Source organism: Petaurus breviceps, unplaced genomic scaffold (genome assembly GCF_028583685.1).
Source record: "Petaurus breviceps papuanus isolate PSGF00001 unplaced genomic scaffold, PetGlider_PUasm1.0 38, whole genome shotgun sequence".
NCBI lineage: Eukaryota > Metazoa > Chordata > Mammalia > Diprotodontia > Petauridae > Petaurus > Petaurus breviceps.
Window position 1 is genome coordinate 40,097,507 of NW_027186304.1, and position 15,379 is coordinate 40,112,885.

Below are 15,379 nucleotides of genomic sequence, written 5' to 3' on the forward strand. Positions count from 1 at the left end.
AGAAATATACAGGTACGTAGGCTCCTTTTGGAACCTGCTGAGGGATTATTTTTCACTTATTACTTTGCACATCAGTCTCAAATAAAAGAATATTACCATTTCCTCAACTTCAAGTATCACTATAACTTTATTCTACCATCTACATGTTCACTGAAAATATTAAAAACAAAGGAATCTTTCCAAAGTGATGAAAAATTATAATGATACAAATGTAATTATGAACTTTTTGTTCTAACTATTCTTTCAGGTCCAAATTCATTTTTAGCACTTTTAATGTGTGCTCAAAGATTTCTATCCTAATAATCTACTTGGATTCATTTACCCAGGAGAAAATCTCTTTAAACTTTGAGAAGCTACTCTGGCAACACAGAAGGAGAAAGGGCTCAGAGTTTGTGGAATAATCACCTCTAATCGATCAATTTCCCCCTGAAGGTAAAGCTAAAAGAAAGGAAAAGTTGAAGAGTTCCAGTCCTATTCCTTGAAGTTTAAAGGGACATAAGTCCTGAGGGCACATCGTAGAATGATTCCCATCTTCTCCTCCAGATGCCTATTAAGAGGTCATAGATCTCTGTGACACCAGGACCATTCCCCAAAGATAATATCCTTTCTCATTTAGCACAAAAGGAAAAATGTGGAAATGGGGCACTTTTAATAGATTTCTTTAGCAATTAGCTATTTTAAAACATAAGTAAGTTTGCCACAAATATTACAATTACCTCACCATTTCAAGTTTCAGAGTGTACCGTCTTAATTAGTTTGTTACTGTTGTGCCGAATTTCATATTTAAAAGGAAGAATGTGTTGTAGCTGCCATGTGCACAAAATCACATACCAATGAAATGACACGCTACCAGCACATGAAATAAGTTTAGAGTTTTAACACCAAGGAAGCATATTTTTATGTGTTTCATTACATCAAAAAGGTACATCACTGCTACATAATGAATAATTAAGTCCTAAATGTATAAATATTTGCAGTTTGACATGGGGACAAAGAGATTGCTTTCAACAACATCACTAACAGGTAAAAGATACAGAAACTGGACGCATCATGGTCCAGTGGAGAGAATATTGAACTAATCCCAGCTCTGCAATTAGTCACAAATCACTTAATTTCTCTAGGCCACAACTTTTTTTTTCTGTAAAATGAAGGGTTAGGAGTAGATAACTCTCCAGTCTCTTCTAGGTTTAGATCTGTAATCCTATACTACAGTTACAATTACTTTGGGGGGTTGGGTGTTGGGTAGAATGAAACAAAAGCAAAGCATTAGACCATAACCGTTACAATATTAAAAACAAAGAATGAGATAAAGATTCATTTAAATACATTATATCATAGATAATCAAAGCTGTAATCTTAACTTATATACAGGTTAATAGTGTTCATTTTTTCTAATTTCTATTTCACAATTTGGAGATGGTATTAAAACAATTTTAAATATAAAGTACAGAAAGTAATTTGAGTAATTAAATCACTGATTCATGAAATTCTCCCACCCAAGTTCATTTGTTATAAAAATTAAACTGAATGGAGAAGTTTATTAATAAGGATTCTGATAGAAAGGAGACTCTATTCCACAGTCATATCATTTTTAAAACTTTCCCAAAGAATGATAAATAAATGGTGATCCACCAGTTATCTTTTAACTGAAAGCATAAATTAAAAACATATAGTCTGTAATGCAAAATTGTGCCTAAAACCTGCTTCTCCTTAAATCAGTTTTCAAGCTGCATGTTTAATGCATCGTCTACCATATAGAAAGTATAGATAGATATATGGATACATAGATAGATAATCTTTCAAAAGATTCCTTTTATAAATCCTAGTTTCCTAAACTCAAGAACAGGTAGAAATTCTGAGCAATTAACAGGCATAAAAATTTGTTGCTTTTATACAGACAATTTATTTTGTAGGTGATTTAGTGCCAAGAACATTAAGAGAAGAGTTATGGGCTAAATCTCAATATAAAAATCATTACTATGAAGTTGGAAACTTGAAAACTACTAAGTATTCATGACAGAGTAAGACTCAAATGATTCCTCCTCCAAAACAGGAAAGAGAAGTTCACTCAGCCAACAGCTTAGAGGTTAGAACCAATTGTGAATAATCACTTTTCCTTTCCGTAGATAAATATGAAGGTGAACAGATTCAGGGCACTAACAGACCACTAAACTGACATACTCAGTCTTACCTCATTCTTGAAAACTAGCACCAGAAGGGAGTTCTGATGTGGATATTTCTTTCAAGAATGAACTGAGTGCTAGTGTGCAGATGAATTGAAATCTCTAAACATAACTTTTCAGTATTTACTTGACTCATTTTATTTCTTGGAAGAAAAAAAAACAGTAATAGAAGTCATGAGCTAAGATTCTAATAGTAAAAAAATGGGGCAGAATTTTGAGGTGTGAAAAAAAATAGAATCACTGCTGGTACTTTATTTTTTATCAACATCCATCTAAAAGGATACTCCATTCTTTTCATGTAATTTAAACAAACTGTGGATTTCAATCAATAAATCAAAATTTACTAAGTAGCTTCTAAGTGCCAGTCATTGTGCTAAGCTTTGGGGATGCAAAAAATACTAAAAGATAGCCCCTGCCTTCAGGGAGCTTACAATCTGATGGGGGAGACAACATGCAAACAAACACACACACAGACAGCAAGCACTATATAAGAGAAATAAGAAATAATTGAAGGAAGACACAAGAATTAAGAGAGTTTGAAGAAGAGAATTTGGAAAACGATTGTCAAATATAAGTGCTCATAATGATGAAAAGACATTTGAGTGTGCCAGCAGAACTTCAGGTTCTATTTTAGGGCCCTTGATCTGTTGGTTTCTAAATAGGGGCCCCCTGTCTTTAATTTAACATGACTGTATAAAAATTATTCTATTTTTACTGATTCTTTGGCAGTTGACTACAACTTTCAATTGACTAAAATTTGCACAAAACCTAAAAGAATTTTTGTAACTGCAAAGAGCATGTAATGTCATGTACTCTGCAAAGAGCATTCACATAGTGGTCTGAGTCATTATGCTCAAAGTTATAAAGTGCCTGGCATATAATATGCACTTCCTATATTATATGTTTATTGACTGACTGAAGAACCAACTGCCTACAGTTCCACTTGTTGATATAATTGTTATACATGCAAGAAACCTCTTCATATCAGTATGGGTCCATTGTACCTCTCAACGTCCCCTATCAACATCTTTACAAGTGTATACCTTTGGACAGGCAGTGACTATTTAACAAAAGAATACAAATTCCTTTCCACATTTAATGCCTAAGCTTATCACCCCAATAATTTGAATTTGTCTTTTATGAATGACCAGATTTTTGCAACATAGAAAGAAAAAGGAAAAAAGACTCAAAAAGAAGAAATGTACAACATAACCAAATAAACTATTAGACATTTATCCTGGTAAGGGAAGCTTAGTTTTGATGACTTACGGTGCTAGTTCACAGTCTGTTTTGTAAACGTAATGAAGCCTTAGTAATCTCAGCCCTCACCACAGCACCCTGCTATTAAATCTTTGCTGAGAAGTGTGATGAGACCCTTCCAGTTTCCCGCCCTCCTCATCCCCTACAAGGATTGGCAAGAAATGATAGGGTTTGTGGATTAGTAAAATGAGAGGTTCTCTATGCTTTTTCTTCTTTAAATATATATTTTGATAATGTGTCTTCTGTATCCAAAAGCCCCAAAGCAATAGTGTGCTCATTTCCCTGCCTTCTTGGTCCTTTTGGTGTAAGAGTGCAAAGCTAGCAGAGAAATACAGGTGGTTTCCATCTATTGCTACATTCTGAATAGTATTTTATTTCTACCATGCACCATTCCCCCTGACCCCCTAAGCAAAAAATGACACAGAATTTATTTGCCCAAGATGCAGAGGAGACCAGAGAGATACTGTATCATTAGCCCATAAAAGGGCAGAACTCACCTGTATGAATATCATCCTGTCCCTCCAAATCCAAAAGACCAATTTAGTTATTTTAATTCCAGTCTACCTCAAAAGATGCCTGTTCTTATGGACTCTTAGGGTTAGAAGGGACCTTAGGAATCATCTAATCCAACTGCCACATTTTACAAAAAAGCAAAGTGAGGCATGGAATGGTTAGTGTAGCAAACATAGCTTGGACCTGGACTCAGGAGAGATCTAGATTTAATTCCTACCTTGAAGACTTTCTAGCTGTGTGACTACAGGCAAGTCACTTAAAGTATAAAAAACTCAATTTCCATCTATGTAAAATGGGGGAGAGGGAAAGGAGTAGTATTAGCATCTATACCATGGTGTTTCTGTAAGCCTCAAAAAAGAGCGTCTTTCACAAAAGTGCTTTGCAAACCCTAAATTGCTATATGGAAGTCAACTTCCATGACAAAGCTGTGACCAAGACCCAAGTCTCCCATTATCAGTCCAGTAAGAATCCACGGGGAGGAGTGATAGAACACGGGCTTTTGAGTGAAAGGACCTGCATTTAAGCTATGACATAAGAGAAAGTCATACAACCATAACATATCTTACTTTTCTTACCTGTAAAATGAGGCATTTGGATTAGATGATTTTGGGGATCCTTTCTAACTTGAATATTCCAGAAGACCAGACATCTCTTAAGCTAGGCCAGAGGTAAAATTGCCTATCAGGTTTATAAGAACAAGGTGATAATGAACTCAGGTGAGTCTCCGTTTACTCAACTGTAAAATAGATTACTGTGAAGATAGGATTGTTGTCAGGCACTATAAAAATGTGAGATACCATTTTCTACTGTTCCTCTCCTTCTGACCAATTCAAGAACAAATGACCCAGCCTCAGGTATTAAGTATCTTACTTACTGAGGACTAAAAGGAGAATTCTGGGATCAGTTGGAAAACTAGGTTCATTCCAGAGCACATCAGGACTCCTTGGTGAACTCTAAACAGATCTGAATGCAGGGCTGACAACATCCAGTACTTCCAAGAGTCCTTCATAATGGAGATAACCTGGAGCCAGGATTTGCTTCAGATTTCACCTATTCTCCAGTACCTGGACTGCTCCAGACCAACTCCTATATGCACTGCCAGAATTTAACAGAGCTTCAATGAAAGGAAGGAAGGAATGAAGGAAAAAAGCATTTATTAAGTGCCTTTTATAGTTGTTATTATGATACCCATTTTACAGAGGAGGAAACTGAGGCATACAAAGGTTAAGTAATATGCCCTGGGTCACATAGCTACGTAATGTCCGTGGCCAGAGTAGAACATTTAATTTCTCTGAGCCTAGAATAGAAATATTTATTTGGCTCTCAGGATTGCTGTGCTAATCAATAAGAATTAGTTCAATTCTAAATTTCTGACTCTGGATCCACTGTGCCACCAGCTGCCTAGGTTTTCAATTGATGCAAAATATTCACCAGGGTGGGTTCTCTGGGTTATTGGCTTACTCTTAAGACTACCTGAGAGAAAAATGTTTATAAAGAAGGGCTGGATTCACCGCTTGAAAAGAAAAGCCACAAAATAAAACCATGAGTAGAATTATACTAACATAATAGCATGATTTTCAGGAACATGTCCTATAACAAAGCCATCCTGGAAACAAACATTAAGAATCGTCAGACCAAAAACCATGCCTGAATTTTCTGACATTGTGGAGAACAACAACAGCTCTGAAATCCCTTTCTGTGCTATTTCCACACCAATGTCACACCTAGAGTTAAGCCATTGATCAGAATGGCCCACTTTCTCAAAGTAATATTCAGCAAAGAAGTTTCATGCCTTGTTGTGGCTGTAAAGAAAGAGGCATAACAAAGGGTTATAGGGCAGAGAGGGGAATCCAGAGAGTACATGGGAAGGAGTGAAGAAAACATTAAGAAAATATAAAAATGAGAGGGGCATCTAGATAACAAAGGACTGCAAATACATGGAAGAAGACACAAAAAACAAAGTGTCTGGTCTGTGTACTAAAAATAGCAAAGACGATTGTGAAAATCATAAAGAATGAAAAATTAAAAGAAGCAAACAGTGAAAAAAAATCAGAAATAGAGAAGGTAAAGAAAAGGGAAAACAAATATATTTCAGATAAGGCCACAAATAGCACCTTAACAAAATCTAACTGCCTACATAAAGCAAAAGAGAAAATTGGAAAGGTTAAACCTTCCACCAAAAACATTTCAACCAAGGAGAAGGGTCATATTTCTTTAGCAATCAAAATGCTTCTAGGTATTTTTAATCTTTCCCAAACTTTTCAGGACTTAATCAAAGATTTCCCTTTGGCTGACAAAGGGTGACAGTGTTTAGACCCTAAGCAAAGCTGCTTTATTCAAATTCTGTTCCTCCTCTTCTAGTCTATTTCCATCCTTTACCCCTCCCCAAACTTTTTCTCTTACCCCAATCATTGTATACAGGTGATAGACCAATGTCCATCAAATTCTGAACATCACTTCATCCTCATGCAAAAGATGTTGAATTGTGTTCAACATACGCATTCTCATACATTAGATGCTGAATTATACCTGGACAAAGGCAGTAATAAATAATTTAATTTGTGAGGACTCTCATCACCACCATCATCACGACTTCAATGCCCTGCTATGGCAAAGTGGTGACCAGCATAAAGGCTACTAGTTTAAATGAGAAATGAGCTATGACAGGTCACCCCAAGATGCAAAGACTTTGAGTATGGGTCCAGATTATCATTTGAGGACCATTCCAGCTATATTTGGAAGGAAACTATCCAGGTGATGAACAGTTTTAGTTACAACAAATCATAAAAAAAACCAACTAAGTCATTAGAGGGGTTTCAATCCATAACAGTAGAGTACTAATGAAAATACATAGATATATATCTACATATATGCATATATATTAAAGAAACCATAAGAACAGCATAAAATTAAACATCTTAATGAATGGTTTTTCCATTACAAAATATATCTTCAGCAAAAGCTAAGTCTACACAGCACAAAAATATTTAATAGATCAGTAATTACTGTTCTTAATCATTATACTTGTCTGGAATAAGGACCATATCTTATTCCCATAGGACCAAACACAATAGAAGGTTCAGAGCAGACACTCAATAAAATCATTTTAAAGGATAACTAAGTATTCGAGGTAGAAGTTTAGGGCTATCCTTTAAAATATAAAGTTAATACCATAAGATGTTATCTTTTTTCCCAAGGTAGAGTATCCCACCACAGCATGTCCTGGACAACTCTTCAAATGTCTTTAATAATAATTTAAACAACTTCCCAAGTACAGTATGGTAAAAAAAAAAAAAATGAATTTGAAGTTAGGAGATTTTGATTAGAGTTTAAGCAGTGTGACCTTGGCTAAGTCACATGACTCCTCTGAGACACATTTCCTCATAAAATAAGAAGAGTAATATTTATTTGGCTCTCAGGATGGCTGTAAGAATCAATAAGGCAATGTATGTAAAGAGCTTTGAAACCATAAAGCATTCTATAGCTGTAAGCTGGACTTTATTTTTCTGACCAAAGTAACCATTGAATTACTTTGTTAGGACAAAATGTTTCACTAAAAATAGGATCTGTAGAAGTGAATGATGCCTTTAGCAGGACCTTTTAAAAAGATTACACTGTGTGACATATATTCAATGATGTCAATGGAATAAATATGTATTGGCAGTGTCTATAGTGTATTTATTGACTGTATCTGATGCCTGCCACAACCAAAGAAACGTTGATACTTGGAAAAATCTTTAATAGAATCTTCCAGCTTCAAATATTAAAAGCAAAATGAAATGATGTAACGTGTCCCACCAATATCCACATAGTGAATTATTATGAGACTTTTCAGAAAAGAACCTTAAAAACACTAGAACAAGTATGAGGCTACAAGTGAGAAGGCCTGAATTTAATGCCAGTTCTGCTGCCAAATTGGACACATAAACATATCAGATGCTTTTGCCTCAATTCACTCACATGTACAATGTGCATAATGTAGTAATACTCTACCTATTCATCTCTCATAATTATTATGAGGATAAAGTTACAATTTATTAGAAAAGTTGACACCCAAGTAATTGGGGTATGCAGAATGGTAGCACTGCTGAAATGGGACTTATAGCACCTATGTTCCAGATGGCTTCAGTTAGTCACAGCCAAAAGAGTGTCTCATCAGCAATTTCATTTATGGGGTGCCTTCTATGTATCTGGGTACTTAGGATGCAAATGTGAAAAAAACAACACAATTTCTGTCTTGAAGATTCTTGAAATACAGTTTAAATTCAAGAGTTTCAACCATATAACTCCTTCCATGTACTCAAAGTCTAAAGACAAGTTTGCTCTAGAGTTTGCTGCAAATGGGCATCTTACACCCTAAATATCACTAGCCCTACCAAGGCATTCAAGTGTGGGAGTAAAACATCTCCAGAGGAGGGGAAAATATACAAAAGAATGAACTAGAAAAATCAGAAATAGAACAGAATAAGAAGACACAAAGTGATAAGTATTGTTTACCTGTCAGTTGACATTGATTAATCTTGTGTTCTGTGATATCGCTCAACGATTCAAACACCTGGAGGCAGCTGTCACAGCTGTGCACAGCTTCTTCCTCTAACTCCTCCCCATCTTCTGGCCTTTTCTTACAATCTAATGCATCTCCATCTTCTGTCTTGTCTTCTAATTTACAGTTGGGGTCTGAAAGAAAAGTAAGTCTGTGACTTTGGAGCACTAAAGACTGAATTGCTTTAAAGTTGTATTTCATTCTCTTGCTACCAAAAGGACAGAAAGGGCATTTTCCTTCAGTTTGTCACAGGACAAAATCACTGCCTGTTTTGTTGTCAAATAGACAGAAGTAATATTCTTCCCTCAACTTTTTTTTTCTGTTCTTGGTTTGGAAAAGCACCTTATTTTCAACACTACCATGCAGTCCTCCCACTTTCCCATTCAAACACCCCTTCCATACTTCCATGTCTATCACAGCTATAGAATGACGTTGATCACTTTTAAACATACAAACATGAAGAAAAAGAATAAATCACCTTTAAAATTGAATAGTCTCCAATGAAAAGAAAAAACCAGCATGCTTAAGAATGAATTACTTTTCACTTAAATATACTGTTTCACGGGAAATTACCAGAATTAGCCAAAAGCCTAGAATAAACTCAGCTAATTACCATAGGCATGAAATTGACCTTTACTCATAAACTGGTCAAAACACACAGTCACCCTATTATTTGCTAGACAGTGGTAGAAAAATAAACTCTACCATACAACAAAATGTACTTATATACACAAATTAGAATCTACATTCAGCAAGTTTCTATTCCTTTTGCATTGCTAAAAAGGGGGTGGGGGTGAGTAGCGGTAAAGAAAAAAACTGTAGTAAACTGTAATCAACTATCACTTATTTGGAAATGTTAATGTTGGATTGGTTAAATATTTTTATAAGTTGTACCATTTTTATTTTCTCTGAAAAGTCAGTAACACAAATACACATCTGAATAGTGAAAAAGAGACCACAGCTGGCACATAATAGGTACTCAATATGTTGATAGAAGTCATTTTCTTTTCATAGTAGGATATTATTCCTATCTATTTCCATGATACTATTTTCCTTCACAGATGACTAATATGCAGAAAAAACATTTATTTATGGTAGGACATACAGTGCAGTGACTTAACTATTTGAAATTCTGTTTTTTCTTCTTTACCACTCTCCAAAGTTATAAACAAATAGTGTCTCAGAATTAAGTAAAGTCTAAGTAGTAACTTTTGTATTTACATTTTTTGAGAGTTACAGTATACTTATTTAAAGAGGAAATTGAACAGTACAATAAAGAAGGTACACAGTTCAAGTTTATTTTTAATCAAGCCTAGATTATTTTTTAACAATTTGTTTATGAGATAATTGGTAAATTCTCAGCAAACATTCACCAAAATCTCAATAAATCCTCTTACAAAACATTGTTCTGGGGAAGTCAATGAAATTTCATCACAGCCGCCTTTACTCCGAAAATGATACCTCCAGCTGCCTTGTCTTTAATGCAATGCCACTCGTCACAGTGAGTTTCACATAAAGCCCTCCCACTTTTCCTGCAGCTGTTGCAAACTCCTTTTTTCTAACTGCAATAAATAGCAGCCAGACCACCACTCCCCAAATGATTCACATATGTCTAACATCCACCTATGTGTCAACAAGAATTTATAAATTTTTATTATTCAGGAATCTTTTGGACCATGAAAACTGATGAGTTTACATAAAAGAAAATGCAGCATGAAAAACAAAGACACTTTATTTTTTTTAAATGGAATTAGTCGTTAATTATTTAAGTGGAGTTACCATTTGAAAGGTATTATTCCAAACATCTACCTGTTGTCTGTATCAAAATGAAGAAAAAACTTGAGGGTATTTGCAACTTGTTTCAACACAGTACCTGACATAATACTGTATGTAAATGTTAGAATCAGCAATGATTACTTCACGATGATAAAGAAGAAGAAGGGGATCAGGCAGAGAAGAAATCCAGTAGGAAGAATTTTCTTGAGGCAAAAACATACTAAATGCCTCTAAATTGTAAAAGCTGCTTCCAGTACTTATACTTTCCAGAGGTGATTCTATGTTGTCAGCCCAATGGAGCTGCCCCTTGCTCATTTCTGATATTTCATCTGGAGCTTTAGATGCCATAAACAGGCAAACTTCCCAAGTTCCTCTACAGGCTTTAACCAAATGCTTTAAAATACTGCTAGGTTAGAGAGCAATTCAGGAAAAGAAATAACTATCTTAACTATTGCAGCCTGACCCCAACATCATTAAACACTTGTTGGAAGGCAGCATGTGTGCACACTGCATACATGAGTTGTTTAGCTTGAACTCCCAGCTTCATCTCATAAAACTGACAGCACTCAGGGAAATATGGGTGCTGGGTCTGAATTTTAACATGTGTATTTAAATGCTACACATAAAGTTTACAGACTTGTTTGTTTTAAAATAAGGATAGTCTGCTGTATCAGGAAAGAAAAAAAAAAGCAGAAATCCCCATATTTCTTATTCAAGAATATTAACACTTGAAGAGAATCCAATCACACCCACTGAATAAATACAAAACAACAAATCAAAACATGTGACATTGGATGCACTGGCCCTAAAGAATTCCTCTGGTCAACCCTTCTTATAGAGTGTCTAATTATTAAAATTAGAGTCATTTTAAGAGTAATAAGAAATGTTTTTTTTTCCTTCTACTTCTACATTTACAGATATAACCCTACAGGGACCTAAGTCAGTCAAGCTTATTCACTTCTGCTGCAACTTTAGAATGCATGCTCCAGCCAACTGGCGAATTTGTTTTTAGGTCAACACTTAAGTGGGACCCTCTGGGAGATGGGTTCGATTATAGCCTATGATGCCTCAGTGTAATGAGTTCTTGAAGCCTCAGCCACTTTCTTGGTAAATGGATTTATACATCCTTCATTTTCATAAAGACTCTCCCATGTATGTCCAAAATGTCTTTAGGATTTGTTTGTTTGGGGCTTTTTCCCTCTTTGTCAGTATTATTTGGAAAGATTTGGGGCAATTTTAAATGACAATCAATCTCCTTTCCCAGAGGTAGCTACACTTCAGTAATTGCACAGAGCCTTCGTTAGGTAGTTTTTATAAAGCCCTTTGAGATCCTAACATAAAAAGTATTTTATTACTATGCTATCCATCCTAATTGGCTTTCTCTTTCCTACTTTCAGCCTTACTGACTGTATGTTTAACCCTAACCCCTCACTCCATGTCCACTCTATTCATTGCATCAAATTTATTAACACTTTCGAATGTTACTCCCTCTCCATCTAAAACTAGCAAATGCCTCCTGTCCTCAAGTTCTTGCCTATTACAAACAGTGTCACAGAGGTGGGGCACAGCCTCCCACCCCTCTTTCCCAATCATCTACTACAAACATTGCCACAGACCACCACAGGGGAGACAACATATAGATAAAACTCATTTTGCCCACTTCACCTCTTCCTTTCTGAACTGTCTGCAAAGATTTAATGAATAATTAGCCAAAATAGAAAAAAAAAGCCTGAATTTGGAACAGAAGTAAATTCAGATGTGAACACAATAAAAATGAATGGCTGTCTCCTGTTACTGATCATTTTAACATTACTTAGAAATGGAAATTAAAAAGATGTATGATTTTCCCATTACTATATTCTGGTAGGTGGAGTTTTCCTTCTCCTTTTGCTTTTTCTCCTCCTCCTCCTCCTCCTCCTCCTCCTCATAAGAGATGTTATTGCTGTAACTTGGTCTAATAAAACCGCAACTTTGGGGAAAATGAAAAATTGCCCTGGCTTAAAAGAGTTGAGGCAATAAACCCATGGACTTCAATTAATTTCAAGTGTGGGATCAGTTTAAGGCCGAGCAGCAGAAATTCTATTCTGTCCATGTAAAAATGAGGTTTCACCACATTTACTTTTTATAACCTATATAAAAGTCAAGTAAAAGTAATGAATATCTAAAAGCCATCTCAGTGGACTGGCAAAGACTATCTGTATTCTTGAAACTCATCTTACATATTTCTCTCTGTGCAACAAGGATCCGTGCCTGATCAGAGCTAAAATGTCAAACTACTGAGAAAACAGCCCAATTTCTAATCCATTTCACTGCCTGGTAATGGACCTCCTTCCAAGCCACTTTCGCATGGAAAAGCACTGGCCAAAGAAAGGAAAACTTAAGAGATCATGTGGTTATAATTATTACCAGGCAAGGAATATTTCTGCAGCTCAGTGGTAAAGTAAAACTCTGTCGCTCTCTGCTCCCAATAGTGTCCATCGCAAAACAACTGCCTCATTAAATCTCTGCAGTAAGATTAATATGCCGTAGCTGGACTACATTTATAACTTGGTACTCTATAAAAAGCACATTTAATGGTAAGAGCCAGAGCTTAGATACAAAGTATTACTATAAAAACTTCTGGCAGCATGTACACAGGGCAGGCCTTCTTTGCCCCTCACAGAAGATATAAATGAGGTTATTCCTGGTTAATTCCAATCATCAGCCCCTACCAAAAATCCAGAATCAGATTTTATGAGGGTAGAAGAACATGAGATAGAGGGAGTGATGTAAACATGTGAATGTGAGAAGACGACTTAATAACAAAAACTGGCAAGAGATGAATGAACCAAAATACACAGACTTAGATACACATGCAATGTTAAAACTGGACCATTTCCTAAGACTATTCTATAGTCATAGCCAGCTTTTCACCAAATTAAACAACCATGGCATTTATTAATGCTCAACCTTGAATCAGCTAATACTGTTGGAACAAGTCCAGAGGCCTGCCAATAAAAAGTACACAGAATATTCTGCTTAAAAGCAAACCTTCAGTTAAGTCCCCATGAATTCCTAAAGAGCAAGTTAATGAACTAACTGTGACAAACATAAAGACTTAAGGAAATGTATTCACAATGCCCTGTGTCAGAAATTAAATACTTTTCTAAAATTAAAAATGTATTATTTTATTATGAAAAATTGCTGAAATATTGAAAAGAATCCAATCACATCCACCGCATAAAGACCAAACAACAAATCAAAACGTGAAATTGGATGCCTTAGCACAAATTCCTCCAGTCAACCTTTCTTGTAATGTCTAGTATTTAAAATATGTTCCATATATATGCTATGATATCGATGGGTGCGTATTGTTATAGTTGTATTATGCTTTAAAAATCATTACAAAAAATCGTTACAATCAAGCACTAATAAGCACATAGAAGGAACTCAAAAAAAGTGTGCTAAATCAAAGAATTACACAAACATGAGAAAGTTCCCTTTGTTACTACCAGAAATAGATGGCACATTGACAATCCTTTCATTCATGAGTACTTCATACGAAACTATAACTATTTCTGTCCAGGGTTCCCTTTAAAAGGTACACATTTGTACAAAGGTCTAGTCTTCTAATTTTTTTCTGATATTTAAAATCCTCTTGCCTAAAAACCAAACTAAACTCTTGCCTATTTAAATTAGACCCTATGCATAAGAGTTCCTTCCCCTTTAAGGGTTTTCAAATTTATTTCACTGGTCTTACTTACTTTAACATGTTAGAAAAATATCACCTTAAAGTTTCAAAGAAATAGCAATTTCCCTTTCAGGAGATAGTCTAACCAGGAGCAGTAGCATTCCTGGGACCCTGAAATTGATGTATGGGATTATTCCTTTTTTCCTTTGTTGACTGTAGAAATACATTCGAGGTTGGAGTCCCATAAGATGAAAATGCACTTAGGGAACATAAATTGCACACTATTATAAAATGGCAAGCAGGTACTAATGAAGGAATGCAGCATTACCAGACTGTGTGGCCGTCTGTCCTACACCCTCCTGATGGTCCTCTGCCTCATTTTCTTCTACTGTCAAGAAAAGGTAAACAAACAAAACAAAACAAAATAAAACAAAGATGTTAGGTGGGGTAGCTGAAATGAACATCATTGATCTTTGGACCTCAGCCCTGAAGGTCAGTTATGGCTTTCCAGCATGTAGGATGACCAGTTATTAAGAGCATTAAGACTTTGCTCTATCCTACCAAAACCAAGCAGTTGATGTGAAGAAAATTTGTTTGTACTAAGGAAGAAAAATATCTAAGGAAGGTTTACTGTCTAACCATCTCATAATATTTTAGACATCACTTTACTGCTTTAAGAAATTTTTTCGTGAACTTTTTCTCTCCTTTCTCTACCTCCTTAGTTTTCCTAGAAAGTGAGAGACACCAATATTGTCAGTCATCAGCGATCAGACACTATGCTAAGGGTTAGAGATAGAAATAAAGACAATGACGACACATAATGCATGCTTTGAGCAGAATACATCCTAACAGAGGAGACAACATATAGTATCTAGCTACATATGAGTAGTACAGAGACTACACAAAAGTAATCTGAAAGGGGAAGGAATCAGCAGCTAAGGGAACTAGAAGTAGCTTTCTGTAGAAAGGGAATTTAGGTTGAACTTTGAAGGAAGCCAGGGAAACTTGGAGATTGAAGAGAAGAGCATTCCAAACGTGAAAGGTAGTCAGTACAAGGGCATGGAGAAGAAACATGGGGTATTATGTGCAAAGAGCTGCAAATAAACATTTTCTAAGCTGAATTGGAGAATGCATGGAGGTGAATAAGGTTGAAAAGGTAAGAAGGGGCATGTCAATATGAAAAGATTTAAATACTGAACAGATGAATTTATCATTAGTATTAGAGATAATGGGGAACCACTGGAGTTCCTGGAGCTGAAGAGTAAAATATGTGCTTTAAAAAAAATAACATTGGCAACAAGTGGAAAAGTATAGAAAGATATGAGGCAGGGAAACCAGTGAACCAAGCTACATGAAGTCTAAATTTCCTGTGGGGCTTTTTTCATCCTAAAGGTGTCTCATTGCGTTTGAAGACCAAGAAGGAAAGAAACTGAG

The 15,379-nt window shown here is 35.6% G+C and overlaps 1 protein-coding gene across 8 annotated transcripts in view; it reads right to left on the reverse strand.

Annotated features, from left to right (window-relative positions):
• The window catches only part of ZNF521 (zinc finger protein 521), a 355,179-nt gene that overhangs the window by 303,555 nt on the left and 36,245 nt on the right, over positions 1-15,379 (reverse strand). For 5 of the 8 annotated variants that reach the window (XM_069099828.1, XM_069099827.1, XM_069099824.1 and 2 more), the window contains 2 exons: positions 14,274-14,333; positions 8,454-8,633 (listed from right to left, as the gene is read on the reverse strand). Coding sequence is in view for 6 of the 8 variants with exons in the window: in XM_069099827.1 (XP_068955928.1) it covers positions 8,454-8,633; positions 14,274-14,333 (240 nt within the window). In the remaining 2 variants the exon portion in view is untranslated. The remainder of the gene's footprint in view (positions 1-8,453; positions 8,634-14,273; positions 14,334-15,379) is intronic. The other 3 variants (XM_069099829.1, XM_069099825.1, XM_069099823.1) reach the window with 2 other exon arrangements.